The following is a 21,886-nucleotide window of genomic DNA, read 5'->3' as shown; positions in this document are numbered from 1 at the left end:
ACTTAAGGTTTTGTGCCTTTAATATGTTAACTGTTCTATAGATTTCTTCCTTTTTTTTTCTTAAAGAGTGAACTGTTCAATAGATTAAACGACAATTGGCATAACTGTCCAATAGATTAAACAAACATTGCTACGAGTACAAGCACGTTCGTGGGCTCGTGGCATAAGGAACCTATATTCACTACAAAAAAGTCCACATTGATAAATAATAGCACGGCTTACCAAACTGCTATTAAAGATGATATGTAATTATATTTATTATACAATAGCATTTCATAAACGCTAAGATATAATTTCAATAAGCGGGAATTCAAAATCCCTAATTCTGCCAAACACTTAAGCAAATATTTCTAGTTTTAGCCTTCACAGTCGTTTTTTCCTGTTTGTCGAAAAATCCTAACTCTTTCAGACCTAACTCTTTGTCACTGTCGAATCGACTCTTTCAACCGCTAATTAAACCCTCCGTCACCGTCGTTGAAGGTCACCGTGAAACTGAACCTGCCGCCGGCACTAATTCCGCCTTATTTCTGTCGGCTTTGAGCTCAAATCGAAGGCATGTCCTTTACTCAGTCGATTGTTCTTCTTTTTCGTTACTCTAGATTTGTTCTAGGTTTGTTCTTGGTTGATTTTTCTTCTTTTTCATTACTAATCTGATGTTTTAGGTAGTTTGGTTATTCTTCTTCAATTTTTAAAATTTTGTCTATTTTGCATGCTTCTGTTATTTGCGAATTCAGAACAATTTCTTCACATTAATGTTTTTGTGGTTTGATTTCAGAACAACATTTCTCTGAAATTTGGATCTTCTGTTTGTTATTGTCAGATATAAATTGAGTAGAAGCTTGTATGAATGCGTCAGATCATATAGATTATTCTCTTGATTGCCAATTCAATACCTTAAGAATCTGTTTTTGCTTTGTAGGATTCTGACTAACTTGTGTTTAACCAAAACCAGATAAAAACCTAAGCTCAATTTGTATGAAAAATCTGAATTTTTTTAGTACTTTGAAAAGGAAACAGAAACTGAGCAGTAAATTGCGGGGACTAGTATCTATTTTTCTGTGTTTGGTCCCAGCTTCTTAAATGAGTAACTGTCCTTTTTACAATTTTGTTTCTTACTGAGATTTTGTTTATCATTAGGCTAATTTATCTGGTTTAATGTTTAGACTTTTTTTGTGTTCTAGCTTCGTTTGTTGTCTGAATCTTGTTGTTATTATCGGAACGATTAAGTTATTTTGTTTACTCAAACTTTCAGTTATTCACTTTCTTGCATAACCTTTTACTCATTCTATAATTTTGTTTTGCAAGTGTTGCTGAGTGAAATAATGCAACTTTGAAGTTTATCATTTGCTCTTATCACATGACAGATTAGTACCATCTTCTCTTACATGAGTTTGATTGATTACCATGTTTATTGATTCTAGTACATTACTCTTGATGTCTTGTTGGGTATGCTACTATATATGAGGACAGGTTAGTACCATGTTTCTTGTTTCTAGTATATGAGTTTGATTGATTACCATGTTTCTTGTTTTCAATTTCATTTGTTTTAAAATATGCTATTACAATTGAGAGTGTACTTAGGGAAAACGGCCTTTTTCAACCCCAACTATTTGCAGGCGGGTTTTTCCAACCCAAACTATTACCCCTAGTCGATTTCAACCCAAACCCAAAATTAATTCAAAATCGAAACCTGAACTAATGCAAATGAGCCGATTTCAACACGACGCGGAACGGTGTTAGTTCGGAAATTAACGGTTATTCAACCTTGGGTAATTCTCTCTCTACAACATTCATCAAACCTTGAAAATAAAATCAAATAACTTTGAGAACTGTTAACTTCCGAACTAACATTGTTTCACGTCGTGTTGAAATCGACTCATTTACATTAGTTTAGGTTTTGATTTTGTATTATTTTTGGGTTCGGGTTGAAATCGACTAGGGGTCATAGTTTGGGTTGGAAAAACCCGCCAGCAAATAGTTGAGGTTGAAAAATGCCGTTTTCCCGAGTGTACTTATCTTGTTTAACACATTCTTGCATAACCAAACACATGAAACTAGATATATAGTCATTCTCTATTTCTGTTTTGCAAGTGTTGTTGCTTTGTGAAGTAATGAGAATTTGAAGCTTATCTTTGGCTCTTATCTTTGGAAATATATATTTCACTTTGATTAATTGGTTTTAAATATGGTGATTTGTGTTTGACATATGCTTTGATCTGGTCTGAGATTGAGTTATAATTTGAGTTTGATTTATTTGTTAATTGGTCTGAATATTAAGTGATTCTGTGATGTGTCAAGACTCTTTCATTAAATCTGAAATAGTTCTTATATCACTTAAGGTTTAAATTACGGTTACATTATATAATGGTGGAAAAGGATTGGGTGCACTTTGTAGGTAAGAATTTTTTTTATATAGGCTAGTTTATTATAGGTTACATTATATAGTTTTTTTTTATTTGAGTTCTAAAACGGTTCTTTGATAATTCCTAATTTATTGCTAGATCTACAATTCTCATATTTTCTAAAAAATTTCCTAAGCCTGACGTTTTCCTCATTTGATTTAAAATCCAATTTTATTTGCTTTTTTTTTTTATTTTTAATATTCTTATTTTCTGTTTAAGTTAATTCGATAGCCATTAGTCTAATGTGTGATTCGAGAATTGTGGAATTCGATCCCTGAGTACTACAATGATCTCTTTATTTGAGAGAATAGTCGAAGGGTAATTTGACTCATATAAAAGACTTTGACCTTTTTGAAACAATTAACTTCGCTCGTTATTGATCAAAATTAAGATATTTGTTCTTTTAAATAAAACCACAACTTGATTGAAAGAGTTATCATTGGTCCAAGGTATAAATCATGGATCCAAATCCAAATGATCAAATTTTGTATTTAGAATGTAAATGCAACTGAAACACTTTTTGCTCAAACCCTGGGACTCTATTTGTTGTTTGCAATGAGATCTCCCTGATTTGAGACTTAACCGATTTACGATCAATGTCACACTTGATACCTTTCAGCAAGCCTTTCCTTAAAAACAGGATCCAAAACAGAAAGACATTCTTCCCATGAGTTTCTTCCAAGCATCTGAACCCAAAATATGAAGTAAAAGACATTAAGCATTTGACATCAGATTACTTCTAATGTACAAGAACAAGCGCATTGGATCGATATATGGTTAAAAAATGAACTTAAACTCAGCATAAATAATCTTACGTTTTTATAGTCGTTTAGCACTTGGGAGAATTCGTTTTGGATGACAATGCTTCTTGTTTCCTATGATAAAAATTCATCATTTGTGTACCAACCAATTGTTCAAAAGAGCAGTCAAAAGATCGCTGAGCTAGGAGAATTACAATTAATTTTCGATTCACTTACTTGCCAGCTTGCAATGGCTAAGCATATAAAAGCAACCGAGCTGACATATCTTGATGGATTCACCTTAACCTAATTTATGGAGAACACTTGTAATTGTACGATATCAAAATTTATTCAATGTTATAATAACAAAGCAAAAAGTAGAGAAAAATACCATTGCACATAACCCTCGAAATGCAGTTTCTTTTGTACTGTTATCATCTAACCTGAAAAGAAAATATGAAAATAAATTGTTTTATGGAGCAAGGGTTGGGAGGGTATATAAAGATTCCAAATCCAAGACAAAGGTTCACTAACGTTGCCAATCTCATGCACCAAGGCTTCATGAAGTTCTCTATGTGCGGTGCACCGAGGTCTGGATGAATAAATGCTAGTATCCCAATGGTAATTGCACTGTTCATAGCTAGTTCAATTGCAATGTATTCAACTAGTGTAGTTGCACTCTCCAATTCTAGTGTCTTATTCACAAAAAAAAAAAAAAAAAGGAAAAAATGAGGCACACTTAGACATGGCCAATAAAATCGTGAATTTATAAGGCTGCTAGAGTTACCTCTCCATTTTGAATAATCAGGCCTAAGGAAGAGACAACATTGGTCACAACTGGTGAGACTTCTTGAGGAAACTGAAACATTAAGTTCCTATCATTCACGAGTTTGTTCTAACCAGAAACCTCAAGCTTGAATAGAGAAATAGCATGTTGGTGTTACCTTGAAAGCTAATTCTCCAATGGCTTTACAAGCATTATTTGCAGCAGAAAGGTTTTCTCCACTAAAATTTTCACTCTGTACAAAGCAGAGATACAATCAAATACAATTAAAAAAAAAAGAGAGAAAATGTATAGTAGCATTATAATTTGGATACCAACCAGTTGTTGGCTGGCGATTTCGAGGAACTCAAGCAGGCGGGGTTCTAGATAAACCGGGCATGCCTGTTAGTGTAGCCAAAAACCATTATTACACTAACACATCTAGCAAAAAGAAGTCGAAATTATGACATATAATCTCACGTAACTAGTAGCTTTCACTTAATTTCCTTGCTATTTAATCATGTTAAAGGAAATATATAGACGAATAAAAGAATATACAACTTACTTTTGTAAGATCACAAATAAGGGCAAAAGCACTTTCTCTAACATCAGGAGTTTCATCCATGCAACACTTGAGAAGCATATCCCTTAGATTACTTTGTGAAAGCTGCATAAGAGAGATGATGTGAGTTGTGACAATTGAGTCGGTCATGTTATACAAACGACTTTGATATTGGAGAAGCTAATTGAATTATTCACTGAGTGATAAGAACTTATGAGTAGAAAACAAAGACATCAAGAAAGGGATTACCAGAGACTCTATCCCACTGCCAAGCCCTTCAGCAACTCCAGAAACAAATTCAAGAGAACAAACAACGATTTTTGGGTCGTATTCAACCTCAGCAAAATCATGATCAACCTAAACACAACACAAGCAAGCTATGATCAAACGACAAACGAAAACATGAAATAGTTTTGAATAAGTCCTAATAAAATGGAGATTTAATTATTTCTAAACTCAAGAATGTTACTAAGGAAAATTGGAAAAATCACTCCAAGTCTCTAATGAAATGAATACATAGAATTATGAACCGAACCTTAGCTAGCTGTTGTAGTTGGAGGATATCCATGCACCTCTCAAAAACATACAAAGAAAATGGAGCGAATCCTACTTCTAAAGCCTGAAACATGGAAACACAACTAGTCATAAATTTATAGTTCATGTTCCAAACATTTTAATATTTTGTTAAGATAAACTTGTCTAATATTCACATATCTCCCAATATTAGTAGAAATATCGGACTTCCAAACTACCAAAATCTCAGTACCTTCACTTACTAGAATTATTTAAACTAATTCCATTCGTGTAATAGATTAAAGACCTTAAGAAGCTTGAAAAGTAGTAACATACCTTAGAAATGGATGTGAAGCATTTTAGCAATGGAATTACATCTTTATCTGAATCTGAAATTTGTTCCGACGTCGAAACCAGTGGGGGAATCAAAATCTTAAGATAAGAAGGCTGCATAACGGGTTAGTGTTAAGTAGGTAGAGAAAATTATAAGTACTATATAAAGATATAAATTTACAAAAACAAATTAACCTTTCAAAAACCTAATACCATACCTTATTCAGATCAATTCCAACTGAATCTGCTAGTGCTCTAATAGCATCAAAAAGAACTTTTAAGTTCCGTCTCTGGATATATGAAAATAGTGTGTTAGGTAGTCACAAATAAAATTTTGTTTGAAGTTTATAATAGTTGTCACAAAGAACATTTAACGACCTGATACTTTCCAAAAGCGCGCATTAGCTGTGTTAATATCTTTTTCAGGTGTGGTACTAAGTTTTCACCAGCATCCTACATGTTCACAAAAAATAACTTTTGTCAACAGTCATTCATATTATTAAAACTAAACTTGATTTGGATGAAACTTAACTATGGGCTCATGATGAAGTTATCTTTAACTGGACTAATTAAATAGGTCCAACTTCTACACTTTTTCAAGAAGTACTATAGAAAATATCACCTTATAATGTGACAAATATTTAAATATTTATGTAAAAGAATATAAATATTTATAAAATAAATATCTAGCTATTACAGTAAAAGGGTCTACATATTATGATAAGAGTATATTTTGTACCTAGATAGATATAAATATATTATGGTAGACTGTTCTAAAGAATAGGACACGGTTTGTTAGCTATTTTTTTACTTTTGGATCTTATAAATATTTTCTTCCTTTCCATTTTTAATCAAGAGTTCCTAAACATATATAAGTTCTCTAAACTTCTCTAAGAATCTTTCAAGCACCTTTGTTCTTTCATATTCTTCTTCAAACTTAGAGGTTCTTTCAGTTTCTTTCAAGTTTTTCAGTATGACGGTAATAAGCTATTGCTAAACACTATTAAAAGTTCTTTACACATGACATAATATACAACAATGTGAAGACAATAGTTACCTCTTCAAGAGTTGTCAAAGCTAAACATGCAGCTTCCTGGACACAAGTGTTCGTATCCAAAACTTTGAGAAGAAGACCCTTAAGAACTTTTCTAAAGAGTTCACTATTCACCGAATTATTTTCCTATAAAAATAAAAGTATCGAATCATCTAAAATTTTTTTAAACAAATTGAATAAAAAATATCATGTTCAAATCATACCTCAAAAACATATGTGCCAAATTGATAAAGTGTCCAGCACGTTATTCTTCGTACGAGAGGAAATTGATCATTTAAAAGACGACGAAGGATTGTTACAATCTGTAACAAGGCACTAGCATATTAATGAACTTAAATTAAAGAAGAAAGAATTATGAAATGACAAAAGATCATAAACGAAAACTTTCCTCAGACAAGTGAGGGTAGAAAATTTTATTGCATCCTTCAGCAATAGCTCCAAGAGCATAAACAGCAACTTCCCTTTCTTTCCAAGTCTCATCATCATATCTTGATAGTTTTGCCTGCAGATTGGAACAAACATGTTTGAGCTAATTGTTTACAGTTCCATAGACCGAGAGAGAAATAATATTTACCTTAATAAGAGGCATGAGTGTTAGAAGGATTTCATCTCCAAATACATTAGCGAGAATGCCAATAAATTTTGCACTGCATGCTCTTAAATTCCACTCGTTATCATTTTGTGCCTAGAGATAGTCATTAGAAAATGATGTATGTAATTAATATATTTATATTGTATAACTCATATATTATCATATACACAACTTGTGTGCTTTAGTGCATATATCAAATGACCCAAAACAAATAGATTTTAATGGAAAACGAGGTTTCAAATCATATGAGCATATTAAAATGAATGAAAATTGAATAAAAATTATTTGTAAGAATAAGTGAAGTCACAAGAACATAGAACTAAACCTTATATATGTCTTGTTGAGATTTATCCTCCTGCAAAAGTGAATTGCTTTCGTACATTATAATTATATAATTTAAAAATGGTGAAAAACATATAATACCAACGGAAAATAAACCTCATCATTGGAAAGTGTCTCATCATCATCTTCATAAGCCATGTCTGAGAGCAACATCTAATAATAATAATAATAATAATAAAACATCTAATAAAATCCAAATGAAATTTTATGAAAATGGTTAAATGTTCCCAAAAAATACTAGAAGAAAATTAAAGGAGAAGTATCATTATACTGGAATCAGGCGTGGCAATAACTCTTTTAAATCCGTTGGTTGGAGCTGAGCATCACAGTATGCAGGCCTGGCAAATAATAGTATAGTTTTGAGAGCAAATTCACAAGAAAAAATAGTTTATTGAGCAAAAGAAAAAATAATTTTAAAAAAAGTAGAACACAAGAAAAAATCAATTTACCAAAATTTACATGCCGTAAGAGACACTTCTTCATTGAGCTTTTTTATTACTTGTGCCTTGTATGCCATGAAATTCCGGAGATGCGGCTGAAGTAGACAAAATAAGGCCAATTAACAAATTTTGTCTATTAATGTTAAATTAAACAATCTTTTAGCATTAATAGATTGAAAAATACAAATCTAACACCAAAATAACATAAAATACTTGCTAGAACACTATTTACATAAACGAACTCGTATGAAAATTTTCAAATTGAGAGAAAAATCAACGAAAAAGGAAAATAAACGTACCCACTGGTGGTACGAAATGAAAAAAGAGACGGCGAGAGAGAGAGAGACACGACTGATAGAGTCAGAAGAAGCAGAGAGAGTGAAACCTCCGAGAGAGGAGGCGGCGACTAATATAAAGAGAAATATTTTGTTCACCCAAAAGAAAATGCAATTTCAGTTTATTAGATTTTTATTTTCCGAAACAAATTAAATTAAAATGATATGTTCATTATTAAATTAGATGTAATGTTTGTTTTGTTAAGGATCTTTACTTAAAAAAAGTTTTTGTCATTAATTTTTTTTTTTGAAATTCTGATTTACTTGTTTTGGCTTGGATTCAGATTTATGATTTTTCTAGGAAAGAAATCTCTTTTATCAAAACTTTGACCTTTTCCGAAACTATCTATGTCAGTACTATAACAATTCTCTGGGTTTTTTTGGTAATATTAGAGAAGAAACAAATTTTTGAAAAAAGTTAAGAAACTAGCCATAAGATTTTTATTTGTTGGAAACTAACAATGGACTCACGTTTAAGAGGAAGTTAATTGACGAAATCACCCTTTATTTTACTTTGAGGTTAGACCGCGTGTAATATCGAAACTAACCATGGACCCTCGTTTCAGAAAAAGTTAATTGACGAAATCACCCTTTATTTTACTTTGAGGTTAGACCGCGTGTAATATCGAAACTAACCATAGACCCTCGTTTCAAAGGAAGTTATTTGACGAAATCACCCTTTATTTTACTTTGAGGTTAGACCGCATGTAATATCGAAAAATAAAAACATTAGATATATAAGAGAAACTTGTATGTATATTTAAGAAATAGCATGTTAGATATACAAATAACATCCCATATTAAAATGAATAGTATGTTATTGCAAGAAAATGAATGTGATTTTGGTGGATAACATGGTATATTGACAAATTTAAACATTGTTGTAAGAATTCATGCTATTTTATTGAATAGCATGAAATATATGGAACATCATGACAAGAATCATGTTATTTTGTTGGACATCATGAAATATTGACAAAAATATACAAACACTAAAACCTCTATAAATTAATAAACACGATAGAATAATAAATTTTACCGGTCCCGAGTCGGATCAATGTAAAAATTAACCAAATTTGATAAAAAAAATAAGATAATATTTTTTTTATAATCTCTATGTAAAACTATGGTCCCAATAAAATCATAAATTAATAATCATGTAAATTTACATATATATAGTGTTTTTGTTTACAAAAATAACCAAAGTTTTCTGTAAGTTTTCAAAATTTGAATACGCATAATTTTTCTTTTAGTAGTCATATAGGTTTTTCAAATACAAAAATGGATGTCAATATTTATAAATTTAAATTTATGCATATCGTTTGTATATGTGAATTCTATAATCTTTGTTATTCATTGTAAAAAAAAATATTTTCTCTTCGAAATATTAAATGTTTTACTAAAACTATAAAATTTATAACATCCAAAACATTAATTTTATTTAGATTAAACTATTTTTAACTCATAATTTTAAAAAATATTTTAAAAATTATTTTTTTTGCCGTCTAATATGTTTTATTAAAAATAAGAAACATATTCAAAGTAAAAAACAGAACATGTCATCATAAGAAACAGAACTCCACAAAACAGAGTATAAATGATTATGAAAGACTTCCAAACTATGTCATCTCCTCTTCTTCTCTTCAATATGTGAAAATAGCCAAGCCGGACCGCCACTAGCTAAATAAGATTGGCCCCGTCCATCACTTGTGACACTCGCAGCAATAGCTCTTGCGATCGCATTAGCTTTTGTAGAAGACACCTTAAACACAATTTTACCAAAGCTTGATATTAGCCGATGTATCTTGTCAAGGAAGGAGTGATACCTTGGCCAATTTGATGGGTCAATAATGGCGTCAATTGCAGCGTGACAATCAGACCATATCTCAATGTTATCCAAATGCAAGTCAGAAAGACTATGTAGAACCCAAAGGATCCCTATTAATTCCGCAGCGATACGATTTGAAGCGGGTAGAAACATTTCTCGCGCATGGAAAACTGCATCTCCTTGGTGATTCCTTACCATCCAAGCTCCACCACACATATGAGACTCATTTAACCAAGAGACATGAAGATTACACTTAAGAAAGTTAATGGGAGGTTTAACCCATCTGGTCTCACGGCGAGCATTCAAACCAATACCAATTGAGGAGGCTGCGGTTGTGTCTCCTTTAACTTATTCCACAGTTCCGCTTCTTCTATTGCATGAACTACCAATGCATTCAAATCACCTTGTTTCCCAACATATAAAACTTCATTGCGGTGCTTCCATATTCCCCATAAGATCCACGGGATCGCCATACGTATAGAGAGTGAAACACTATCATTGCTCATAACTTTCAACAAAAATGCTAGATTGTCATTAGTTGAATCTGTAAACCCGTGAGAAGGTAGGGGAATGTTGGCAATCTCTCAAACTTCTCACGCCGGCCAACAGTTAAAAAGAACATGGCTGATGGATTCCAAATCATTTTGACAAAGAGAACATTGAAGAGCAGAATTGATACCATGAGCCTGAAGACAAACTGAGACTGCTAAAGCACCAGATAAAGCTCTCCATAAAAACATTTTGATCTTAGGAATAGTCTTAATCGCCCAAATCTTCTCTTCTCTTTAAGTATATGAGTCTCCTTGTCATGAGCAGATAAAGGTGTAGGATCAGTTTGTAAATGAGGCAATAACCAATTACCACTCTTGACTGTGTAACACCCAGACCGGTTATAAGCACATACATAGCTATCTGCTGCAGCCACATTTGGAGGATAAGACATAATTCTGACAACATCCGGTGGAAAAAACAGTTCCGATAATAGATTGTGGTTCCAAGAGCCTTGGGGGGTAATAAGGTTTGAAACCCGCAAATCTAAATCAAAAAGAGACTGTTTGTTGAAAGGACGACGCGAGACGTTATCAAAGATCCATTTGTCAATCCACACACTAGTAGTTTGTCCATTCCCGATGGTTTTTATGAGGCCTTTTCCAAGCAAAGCCCTACCATGGATAATGATGCTGCGCCACGCATAAGACGGTCGAGCCCCAACAACAGCATCCATAAAATCCTTACGGTGATAATAACGTGCTTTATGTACCCGCGCCAACAAAGAGTTTGGTTTTGTAAGAAGTCTCCAGGCCTGTTTTGCGAGTAAAGCTTGATTAAAATCACCAACAGCTCGAAATCCTAAACCACCTTCTTTCCTTGTTTTATACATCTTTTCCCAAGACACCCAATGCATCTTCTTATGTTCTTCACATGAGTTCCACCAAAAGCTTGTCATTGCACTCGTAATCTGTTGGCATTGATATTTTGTTAATTTAAAACAAGACATGGCGTACACTGGTAAAGCCATGGCAACAGATTTAAGAAGGACTTCCTTCCCTCCTAACAACAACGTCTTTGCAAACCAACCAGTCAGCCGGGTTTTGAGCTTCTTTGTTATGTATGATAACAAATCACATTTAGAACCACTAAAACATTCCGGAAGACCTAGATACATACCATCACCACCTTCCTTGAAAATTCCAAGAAACAGTCCCAGCAAATGTCTCATAATCGGCTCCATCTTGGTGCCATAAATAATTGACGATTTCTGAAGATTTATTTCTTGACCGGAAGCATCACCATATAGTTTCAAACACTTGAGAATTTCAGCCCCTTCTTTAAAAGTAGCCCGACAAAGAAAAAGACTATCGTCAGCGAACAACAAGTGTTGGATGGACGGGCAGTTCCTAGTTAAACGAATACCAGTGATACATCCTTCAACTTCAAATATTTTAAAAATTAAAACTAAACTTTCTATAAATTAATAAATATTAATTTACACTATAAATTATTAAATATTAATTTATAGATAAATTAATAAAATATCATGGTCCTAACATTATTAATTTATAAAGGTTTTAATGTTTTAGTTATTATAACATGGTGGCAGTGGTGTGGAAGATGGTCGTGAGAGATTAAATGTAATTGGTGGCGATGGTGTTGAGGATGTTGGTGATGATAGATTAGCTTTGAGTAGAAACTAGAGACGGCTAGGTTTAGAAGAATGTATTCTCTCTTATTCATATCACATGGTTACATCACAATATATATACACGTGAATATTAGGTAAACTAAACTTGGAGATAAAGTTATTCTCTGCAAGATATATCTCCGAAATATACTTATTAACATAAATATATATCCCAATACTCCCCCTCAAGTTGGAGCATGGAGATAAAAAATGCCCAACTTGGACGATAAACCTTCAAACGGAATGCGACCCAAAGCTTTAGTAAGCAAATCAGCCAATTGATGATGTGTATTGACATGAACCATATTAAGTGTCCCGTCGTGAACAACATCTCTAACGGCATGGCAATCTCTCTCAATGTGTTTAGTTTTCTCGTGAAAAACCGGATTGGAAGAAATGTGAATAGCAGCTTGACTATCGCAAAACAATTGAATATGTTTCTTTTGGCGGATATCCCAAATCTTCTAGTAATTTCTTCAACCATCAGACTTCATTTAGTGCATTTCGCATGGAGCGATACTCAGCTTCAGTGGACACTACAGGAAATGAAGGTATTCGTAGCGTCCGAAAACCGCTATATAAAGATACTATAGCGTTATTAGAAACGCTGTATGTCCTCCCGTTATAATAGGTCTGACACTTTATATAGCGGTTTTTACTTATGCTATGGTATCTTTTTAATACATAGCGGTTTCGTAAACGCAATAGTTAAGTTTACAATAGCGGCTATTGTTTGCTATATATATAGTTAATTATTCTATTATGAATTACAATAGCAGTTAATATATGGTTATAGATAGCGTTTTCTTACGTATAGTTTTATATAGATAGCATTCATATGAAAGTATAAAATACGTATAATTTTGTATAGATAGCGTTCTTGTAGATGTATAAATACGTAAATTTTTATACATTTTTAAAAGGTATATACAGTATTTTGTACTATTAAATTATACATTTTATACAAATGATGTATTGTACGAAGGAGTATTTTTATACGTACTTTTATACTCAATTTTTAACAAAAAATAAAACAAGAAAATACATAAAATTTGTTTCTTTTTTGTAAATAAAATAAAGAAAATACAAAAAAATTGTTTCTTTTCCTAATTATTGGCCCATGGATCTTCATCACTTGTTTCAGCCCATAAAAAGCTTCGATCCACTTCCAGTATAGTTTTCCTCCACCCCATGACAATAAACCGAGTCTGGTAAGATGGCAAAGAACATTAGGAAATTGTCCATTGGAAACAAAGAGTTACAGACCACGATGAATTCAATATTGAGACTCTCCTGCCTCAAATCTATATACCAAGAAAGAAAATCCAGACCAAAAGCAACCGCAAAAGGAAGCAACACAAATATCAGTTGAAGAAAGCTTATCACACCTATAATTTATTTACATCCTAGCAATGAAATCCAAAGGAACTAGGTCCACATTTCTACTTTTGGCTACATAATTGGGAAAATAGACTTACGAATCAGTAGAAGGGCCTCCTATATTCCAGTTTCCACCCTCTCCTGAAGAAACATACTTGAGACTCGATCGAAGACGTCGGCGGCGGATTCTCCCTCCGGGAACCGATAGAAAAAGCGGCCAAATCGCTCTCTCACCTTCTTCGTCGCTCTCATTCCTCCTCTGTTTGCTTCTGTTTCTGTACATCGAAGCACCAAACCACGAAATCACGATTCACGGACTCAGAAACGAAACAAAAACAAGAGCCATGTACACAGTAACATTGATCCAAGAACCTGATTCGCAAGATTGTCCGGATTTCGTTAATCCCGCCAAAGGCAGATCTAAGACACCACCCTCAACTGTGAGATCTGCCGCTCGATATCCGTCACGGAGCCTTGAGCCTTCGTCCTCTAACAGCTCGGAGATGTCCTCAAATCATTTATAAGAGCCGCCACTACCACCTTCTATATCCTCCACCAATCGGAGATGTGAAGAAACAGGAAGCAAACTAGTATTTGATTTTCCCATAAGGATGTAAGAGAAGGATACGAAGAGAAGAGGAAAAAGAATAAGTTTTAACCAAAAAAAAGAAAGGAAGGAGAAACGTTTAGCCGTTGGATTAAATTCATCAATGGTGGAGAATAAGCACAGAGTGCAATCTTGGAGGTTAATGCTTATTGGCTAAGAAAAAGAACGGCTCAGATCAAAGTTATTGAGACAGATCAACGGTGTACATTAATCGCGTCAACAATAAGAAAGGACGGCTGAGATCAAAGTCGGCGCGATCTAACGGTGTAGGATTCGTCCCACAATGTGGGAGCTTACTTCTCATTGGCTATTAATGAAAAAAATCAGAAAATTATCATATAAAATAGTTTATTAATAAAAAAAATATAAATTATTTCTTTAAAAATTCAATATATGTATTTCAATTTTTAGAATATTTTTTCTTATAAGTATAAAATTTTTAAATTAAGAACAATTAATATAGGTTAGTATTCCAACTATCTAACTTATATGTTCATATACACTAAGGCATAGTTTAGGGTTTAGGGTTTAAACTTTGGGATTTAGATTTTTTTACTCAAGTATTTATGTTTATAGTTTAGGATTTCGAATTTTAATTTAGGATTTTAACTTTAATTTAGAGTTTAAAGATTTAATTTAATTAAGATTTTAACTTTAATTTAGGGTTTAGGGTTTAGGGTTTAGAGATTTAATTTAAGATTTTAACTTTAAAATTTAAAATAATTATTTTAAAATAATTTTATTTTGTTAATTTATAAAAAGTGAATCATGTTTCAAGATTGAACTTTCAACCGTAAACCCTATACCCTAAATGGTTTAGGGTTTAGGGTTTAGGGTATAGGGTTCCATCTTTAAACATTTTTCACTATTTTTCAATTAACAAAATAAAACACAAAAAAACATTAAAAACTTTTCAATTAAAATTTATTAAAATTTTTTTATTTCTTTTACAAGAATTTTTTTCATTAGTATAATTTTTTTATTATTATATGATACATTAGTTAATTTTATATTCCTTTGTTGATTGTATATATATATATATATTTTTTTAGAAAAAAATTTATGTTCCATGATTTTGTTTGTAGTTTAAAATTATTTGATAGTATATTATTAACAAACTATCAAACGTATACGAATAATTATGAATTAAAATTTATTAACATGAGAAAACAAAGTCTAGAGAAGTGCATACATATATTGTTCGACATAAAAATAAAACAAAGTCTAGAGAAGTGCATACCAAAATAAAACAAAGTCTTCGACACTTTCTCTTTTTTTTTTTTTTTTTTTTTGAACACCAGTCTTCGACACTTAAAACAGCGACATAAATTTCAGAGACCTTGTTGTACTTGTGACACGTTGAGTATACATAGTGCAGTTTCAGCATCCTCTAACTTTTCCCTAAAATCTGATTGGCTTGACACTCCAAGAAGTTGGTTAACCATAAGATGAATCGCAACCTGAAACAGAACAACCAAACAAAGAATAAATAATCATGACATTCTCTCAAGGCTTTGTTCGTATTATTCTTCAATCACTTGCCTTTCTGCAGATATCCTGGAGAAGCACGACTTCACCGTCCTTAAAGTTACTCAATGTCTGAAGCATATGGATTCCTCTTGTACTTCAAATCCATACAGATCCGCAAATCCAACTACACATCAGAAAAAGATACATGAGACATCAATAATCATGAGAGCAGTGGCAGCGACCGGTAAGAACTAGAGACAAGAGCTAGGAAACCAAATTAGCATCTTTATATGAGAGCAAGAAACTTTTCTACTCTATCCAAACTCAGGACAAAAATCAATCGATACATGCATTATCTAGTAAAGAATCTAGTAAATAGACTATCTTGTAATGAATCTAAACTCAGACATAAATCAATCGAAAACACAAATTGAAAGTCGAACACCCAAACTCACATAAGAAGAAAGAAACACGATTCAAATCACACAAACAACAATCCAAAACCCAATTACTTCAAAAACAACAAAAACAGATGAAACCCTAACATGAATAAAAACTAAATCATTGAGAATATCGAACACCCATACATATACTAACCAATTTGATTTCGATTGATGTCTGTGACGATTAAGAAACATACGATCGAGATCTAGAGAGATTTTGACTGAGAGGGATTTTGATCTGAGAGGGATTAGACAAAATTAGGGATCGATAGTGGAAGAGAAACTAATTGGGTTTCATTTGGTGTTCATATTTGGTCTTTCAGGGAGAAAGAACGGATCAGTCTCGAGACAGAGAAGAAAGATGTGAGAAGAGGAAAGAAAGAAGAAAGATGTGAGAAGGATCGATAGCCCTAATTTTTTTTTTTTTTAACTTATTGTTTCTTTGTTTTCTTTTATTATTTTGTTACTTAGTAAAATTTTTGGAGCCAATAAAATTTTAGTTTCCCGGTTATACCTATAATAACGTTTTAATTTACATCTATGCTATCATAGACCAAATACTAAGCGCCACTCTGAAATATTTTTCGCACTCAACCTACTATAGTGTTTGCCTTTCTCCAAACGCTATCTAAAATTTTTCAAAACTCTATTATAGCATAAACATTCAAAACGCTATGCTCTTACGCTATTAATACCCACATTTCCTGTAGTGGGAGGAATGAGAGACAACGTTCTTCCCATTTTCAAGAAGATCCCGGGCTCGATCTGGTTTAGTATCAAGGTTCTTTTGTTTCTTTGTCTTCCATGAAATGGGAGAGCCACCCACAAACATCACATAGCCACTTAACGATCGTCGAGACGTAGAGCATGTGGCAAAGTCAGAATCACAATAAGCCATGAGAGTGAGGTCAGAATCCAAGCTAAGTAATACATCTCGACCTGGAGAGCCTTTTAAATAACGCACAACACGGAGCACCGCATTCCAATGATCAACACGTGGAGCTTGCATAAACATAGACAATATATGAACCGAGTAGCACAACTTTGGTCGAGTAGAAAGAAGATAGATCAAAAGCCCAACTAACTTCATGTACTCTTCAGGACGAGGAAGAAGCTCACTCTCATTCATCTCCAATTTATAATTCTGGTCAATCGGAGTGGAAGAAGGTCGTGAATGAAGAAGATCAGCCTCGGTTACTATATCAAGTGCATATTTACGCTTAGAGAGATAAATGCCTTCGGAACTCCTAGCAATTTCTATCCCAAGAAAATATTTTGCTTTTCCTAAGTCTTTCATGTGAAAACACCTTCCCAATTAGTCTTTAAAGCTTTGAATCATACGTGAATCGTTACCACAAATCAACAAATCGTTAACATAAATCAAAACCTAAAGTTCAACTCCGGCACACGAGAGTGTGAAAAGCGAATAGTCCGAATATGATTGAACAATCCCAAAATTCGTTTTCCTTGACCCAAATCTTCAATCTCTGCTGTTTGTAAGCTAGATGATGGCGAGGAAACAGCAGGTACTGGATCCGATGACACTTCTGGTGAAACTTGTGAAGTTTGTGTCGTTTCCAAATCTAAATCTGTACCCTTATAGATTGGTGGAGTTGATGGTGTATTCAAAACCGGAGTCTCATCCGTGACATGCTCGTGTTAAGACTCACTCCCCCTTTCTACAAGAGCAGGTGACAAATCAATGACCCAATCTTCATCAACAATCTCATGAGTAGGCGCCTGCTCATCCGTTTCTTTGTGGTAAGGAAAAATATTTTCTTGAAATACCACATCTCGAGACACTAAAAACTCATTTGTTTCCATATCGTATACTTTCCAGCCTTTTTTACTAAACGGATAGCCCATAAAAATACATTGCCAACTCCGTGGTCCAAATTTATCTTGGTCTCTTAAGCGCTTGTGAGTATAAACATGAAAACCAAATACTCTTAGTTGATCATACGATGGCGGTACACCATGAAGAAGTTCATACGGTGTCTTCCCGTTAAGAACCTTTGACGGAGTCCTATTAATAAGATAGGCAGCCGCTAAAATTACTTCCCCTGAAAAAATAACCGCTAGATTAGCTTGAAAGAGAAGTGACCGAGCAACATTAAAATATGAAGATGCTTCCTCTCGACACTTCCATTTTGCTGAGGAGTGTCAACACACGAGGTTTGGTGAACAATACCGTTCTCCTTAAAATAGGCAGAAAGACACATGAATTCCTTACCATTGTCACTTCGTACCATATGAACTGATTTCGCGAATTGTTTCTCGGCATACACACAAAAATTTTGTAGAACACGTCTAACTTCAGATTTTTCTAGTAAGAGATATGTCCATACCACTCTAGAAAAATCATCTACGATAGTAAAAAAATACACAGCTCCACAAGAGGCTGATGCACGATATGGTCCCCATACGTCCACATGAATTAATGAGAAACAATCCATAGCTTTGTTAGAACTTTCAGAAAAAAACTTCTCGTGTTTGCTTAGCCCAAAAACACATGTCACAAGGACTCGGACTAGCTAATTTACAAATCCTAGAAATCATAGGTAAAGACGAAAACACTGAATAAGCAGGATGTCCCAGCCGACGATGCCACAAAGTCGAATCACCCTGCGCTTCAACCTTGTTACCCCCTACGGCTGCCACATCCGTAAAGTAGTAGACCCCAAAACGCTCTTTCCCGGCTCCAATCAGCGTCCTCGAAAAACGATCCTATAAAACACATAATGTATCAGTAAATAATGCCACACATTGAATTTGTTTGAGTAGCTTCGAGACGGATAAAAGAGAGCAATTGAGGTCAGGAACATATAACACATCATATAATGTGATTTTATCTGAAACTCGGAACACGCCAATACTTTCTGAAACTGTTTTACTCCCATCAGCAAAACCCATTGAGCAAATAGAGATAGGAGTAATGTTGACTAACAGTGAAAGATTCCCAGTCATATGATGGGAAGCTCCAGTGTCGAGGATCATGTCCTCATAAATCTTACCAGAGACCAACTTACCGGAGAGCTTGTCGGAGTTGTCGTTGCTTTTTTCACTAGCCATCTGCTCAATAGCCTTCCATTGCTCATTTGTAAACGATGAGTGTGGATGTAGGATTCACACTCGATTGTCTTTAAGTATTTTTGTGGATAAAAACTCTAAAATCAACAAATGAAAATAATGATTTGAAAAGGAAAGTAACCAAGAAACTAAATAAAGCGAAAGAGTTTGGCAAGAATAAAATAGTAAAAAGCCTTCTGAAATTGTAAAAGAAAGAGTATGTTGTATTGCTTGATCGTAAGAGGTAAAAAGTTGTTCTCTGCCAAACACATGCGTTTGAGGTTGTTTTTATAGAGAAAACATGATCAATGCGGTCATTTACTGCTCATAATCGCATTGATCCGCATTAATCATGTAGGTTACAATTTGACCGAAACGGCTTGAATTTGAACTATCTTGGGCTTCGCGTGGATCTTCCGAACTCTTTCTTGTTGACTCCTAACTCCAGCGTCTTGACGCTGCCGCGAACCTCGAACAATATTCTCCTCGCTTCGGCCTTCTTTTATGCGAACTATATGTTGAATAAGAACGAACTCCGTACTGGTAAAGATCGAGCTCTTTAATAAACTGAATCGAACTTCCGACAGGTCGAGCTCGATTCTCGCAATGAAACATCTAGAAATCCAAGAGGATTATTATGTAATAATGACGTGGACAGATCCAAGTGGATCCTACCGAAGATGTGTGGGATCCGACCCCAACATTTAGCCCCCCAAGTCTTGCGAGCTGAGTGCTCGGCTTGGAAGACTTAAGTAAACAATAATTAATGACTCGAGATCTTTAACATTCCGAAATTATTCCATGTTTTACGCTATTACGCCGATCTCGGATAATCAAATGATTTGATATCCCTGACAACCGTCATCATTAATTTTCTAATTTTATATTAATACTGCGAGAAAAACCATCCCACTTCCCAATATTCTCGAGGCGGTTTTCTGCTAAATAAGGTTAAATGGAACGACGGCTTTTACAGCAGTGTACATTTACCTCTAAAAGCTTTTACCAAACCAGAAAAAGAAACCTCTTAGTAAAAGATGTCTTCCCCAGCCGTCTATGTTTCAGAAAACGAAGTTGACAGTCAAGTAGTAATCCCTGTTCCCAGAGGGGATGAAGTCTTCACCCAAAGGGGAGACAAATTTGGTCCGCATTTCAGGTTTCAGTCGACCTCTGCTTCCCTTGGCGCTCTTCGCTGACTTTGTAACATCCCCCAGGAAATTGAATTCTCTCTTCCTAGACCCAACGAGTCTCCGGAAGTGGTCCGAGAGGGTTACTGTTGTGCGTACGAAGTCTATTTCAAAGGTTGTGGTTTGTTTTTTCCCGTACCGGAAGTTCTTCTTTTATACCTCCTCCACCTAGGGATTGCCTTTCCCCAAATGGCTCCCAACTTTCTTCGATACGTTCTGAGCACCCTGACTGTTTTGGCAGAAGCAGGGTTTTCCCTCTCCACCAGTGAACTCTTAGAGCTATTTCGAGCCCGTGAATCCGTAGCAGCGGGTATTTTTTCTATAAACCCTATCCTTGACCGTAACCTGATCGATGGAATGCCCTCGAATGATGGGCCTTGGAGGAAATACTGGTTCTTTTTCTGAGTCAATCCCCATTCCGTTCAAGGTCTTTCCGGTCTTCTTCTCGCCAATTGGTCGGCTAAACTTGGTTAAAAATCCAACCTTTATTACTTTCCACTGTATTATGTAAAAGAGATAGAATTCTTAACCCAATACTTTGTTTCAGGGAACCAGACGATCACTCTCCCAACCGTTGACTTCTTGTCCTTCTTTCGAATCGTTTCCGAGGGTGAAACAAATTGGAATTCCTTCACCCTTCAACGCATTCATAAAGTGGGGCTCGCCATTAAAGACGGTCAGACTCACCCCCTCGATCCTCCTCTCGAGGATAAAGACGTCTCGAGCCTGAATGCTCGAGATAAAAGAAAGATGCAGGCTGAAATCAAGGCTCTTAAGGATCAGCTATCCGAAATCGGGAGAAAGAAACGGATAACTGCAATCTCCAGGGTTGGTAACTTCCACAGGAAGACCCTCTTGGTTGATGACTTCATTAGAAGCAGCCCTGTCAGCCGCGGTGGATACTAATGGAGCCGAGATCCTTAACGACCCTCCAGTTGCCACCGCAATTTGCCCTTCCGAACCAGGGTGTGAGGGAGAAATAACCTCCTCTCCTTGTACAAAGAGGAAGGCTCCAGATTTCGATAATCTATCAAACGAGAGACTTAAAACCATGAGATTAAGTTCTCCGCCACGAGTCTCTAGCCCTCTACGTTCTGTTTCTCCCTCTTTAGAACCTTTAAACTCCGAGCTCCCTCTTCCGGAGGACAAAGTAATTTCAGAGGAAATAGATGAGCCGAGACCGGAGGCTCCCCTATCTCAAGGACTGAGTGTTAGGACTCAAAATCCTTTACCCGCTTCGATTTCAGGTAAGTTTTTACTTAGAAAGCGAGCATTAGCAAAACTTGCTACAGATTGCATCTATTTTATTAATCTGCTATTCTCCTCTGCTTCGCAGGCGGAGAAGAGATTGGAGACATCTTCCGAAGTTTCCAAACCAGGGAAGGGGCGTCCCTTCCTCCTTTTTCGATTTGGAGGCCGGAAATTCGTCAGATGTTCGCCAATCGAGCTTGCTACCTATCCCAGGTTTGGATCTTTTAGATTATGACAACCTTCCTTCCTTAGGTAAAGCTTTTTGTCTAAACGACACGTTTTTTTTTTTACTCCGAAGGCGTTTATGGAGACTATAGAGATGGGAGGGTCTAAGTCGACCTGCAGCATGCAGCTGAGTGCCATGTTTTTAATGTCTGGAGGCAGCCCGAGGTT

The 21,886-nt window shown here is 34.8% G+C and overlaps 1 protein-coding gene, 2 long non-coding RNA genes and 1 pseudogene across 3 annotated transcripts; all 4 read right to left on the bottom strand.

The window, feature by feature from the left end:
• Positions 1–2,587: 2,587 nt before the first annotated feature.
• On the bottom strand, positions 2,588–7,052 carry LOC9320092 (transportin-1; the record flags this gene model as incomplete). The annotated part of the gene is made up of 18 exons (XM_021030570.1): positions 2,588–3,088; positions 3,218–3,277; positions 3,380–3,448; positions 3,534–3,585; positions 3,677–3,837; positions 3,930–4,001; positions 4,087–4,161; positions 4,245–4,307; positions 4,471–4,572; positions 4,717–4,824; positions 5,003–5,086; positions 5,317–5,427; positions 5,532–5,603; positions 5,692–5,766; positions 6,371–6,493; positions 6,571–6,682; positions 6,763–6,869; positions 6,942–7,052. Coding segments are annotated over 18 exons (1,644 nt in total), but the record flags the coding sequence as incomplete, so codon positions are not given.
• A 170-nt stretch (positions 7,053–7,222) lies between these two features.
• LOC110229758 lies at positions 7,223–7,933 on the bottom strand. Its single transcript, XR_002333144.1, has 3 exons — positions 7,751–7,933; positions 7,573–7,639; positions 7,223–7,454 (listed from the first exon to the last, which is right to left on the bottom strand). It is a non-coding gene; the product is annotated as an uncharacterized LOC110229758 (long non-coding RNA).
• Positions 7,934–9,700: 1,767 nt separating this feature from the next.
• LOC110230156 lies at positions 9,701–10,410 on the bottom strand (annotated as a pseudogene).
• Positions 10,411–13,014: 2,604 nt separating this feature from the next.
• On the bottom strand, positions 13,015–14,368 carry LOC110229701. Its single transcript, XR_002333084.1, has 3 exons — positions 13,839–14,368; positions 13,565–13,741; positions 13,015–13,294 (listed from the first exon to the last, which is right to left on the bottom strand). It is a non-coding gene; the product is annotated as an uncharacterized LOC110229701 (long non-coding RNA).
• Between the last annotated feature and the right edge of the window lie 7,518 nt (positions 14,369–21,886).

This window comes from Arabidopsis lyrata (assembly GCF_000004255.2).
Source record: "Arabidopsis lyrata subsp. lyrata unplaced genomic scaffold ARALYscaffold_3, whole genome shotgun sequence".
NCBI classification, from domain to species: domain Eukaryota; kingdom Viridiplantae; phylum Streptophyta; class Magnoliopsida; order Brassicales; family Brassicaceae; genus Arabidopsis; species Arabidopsis lyrata.
This window is presented reverse-complemented; position numbering and strand designations above follow the sequence as displayed.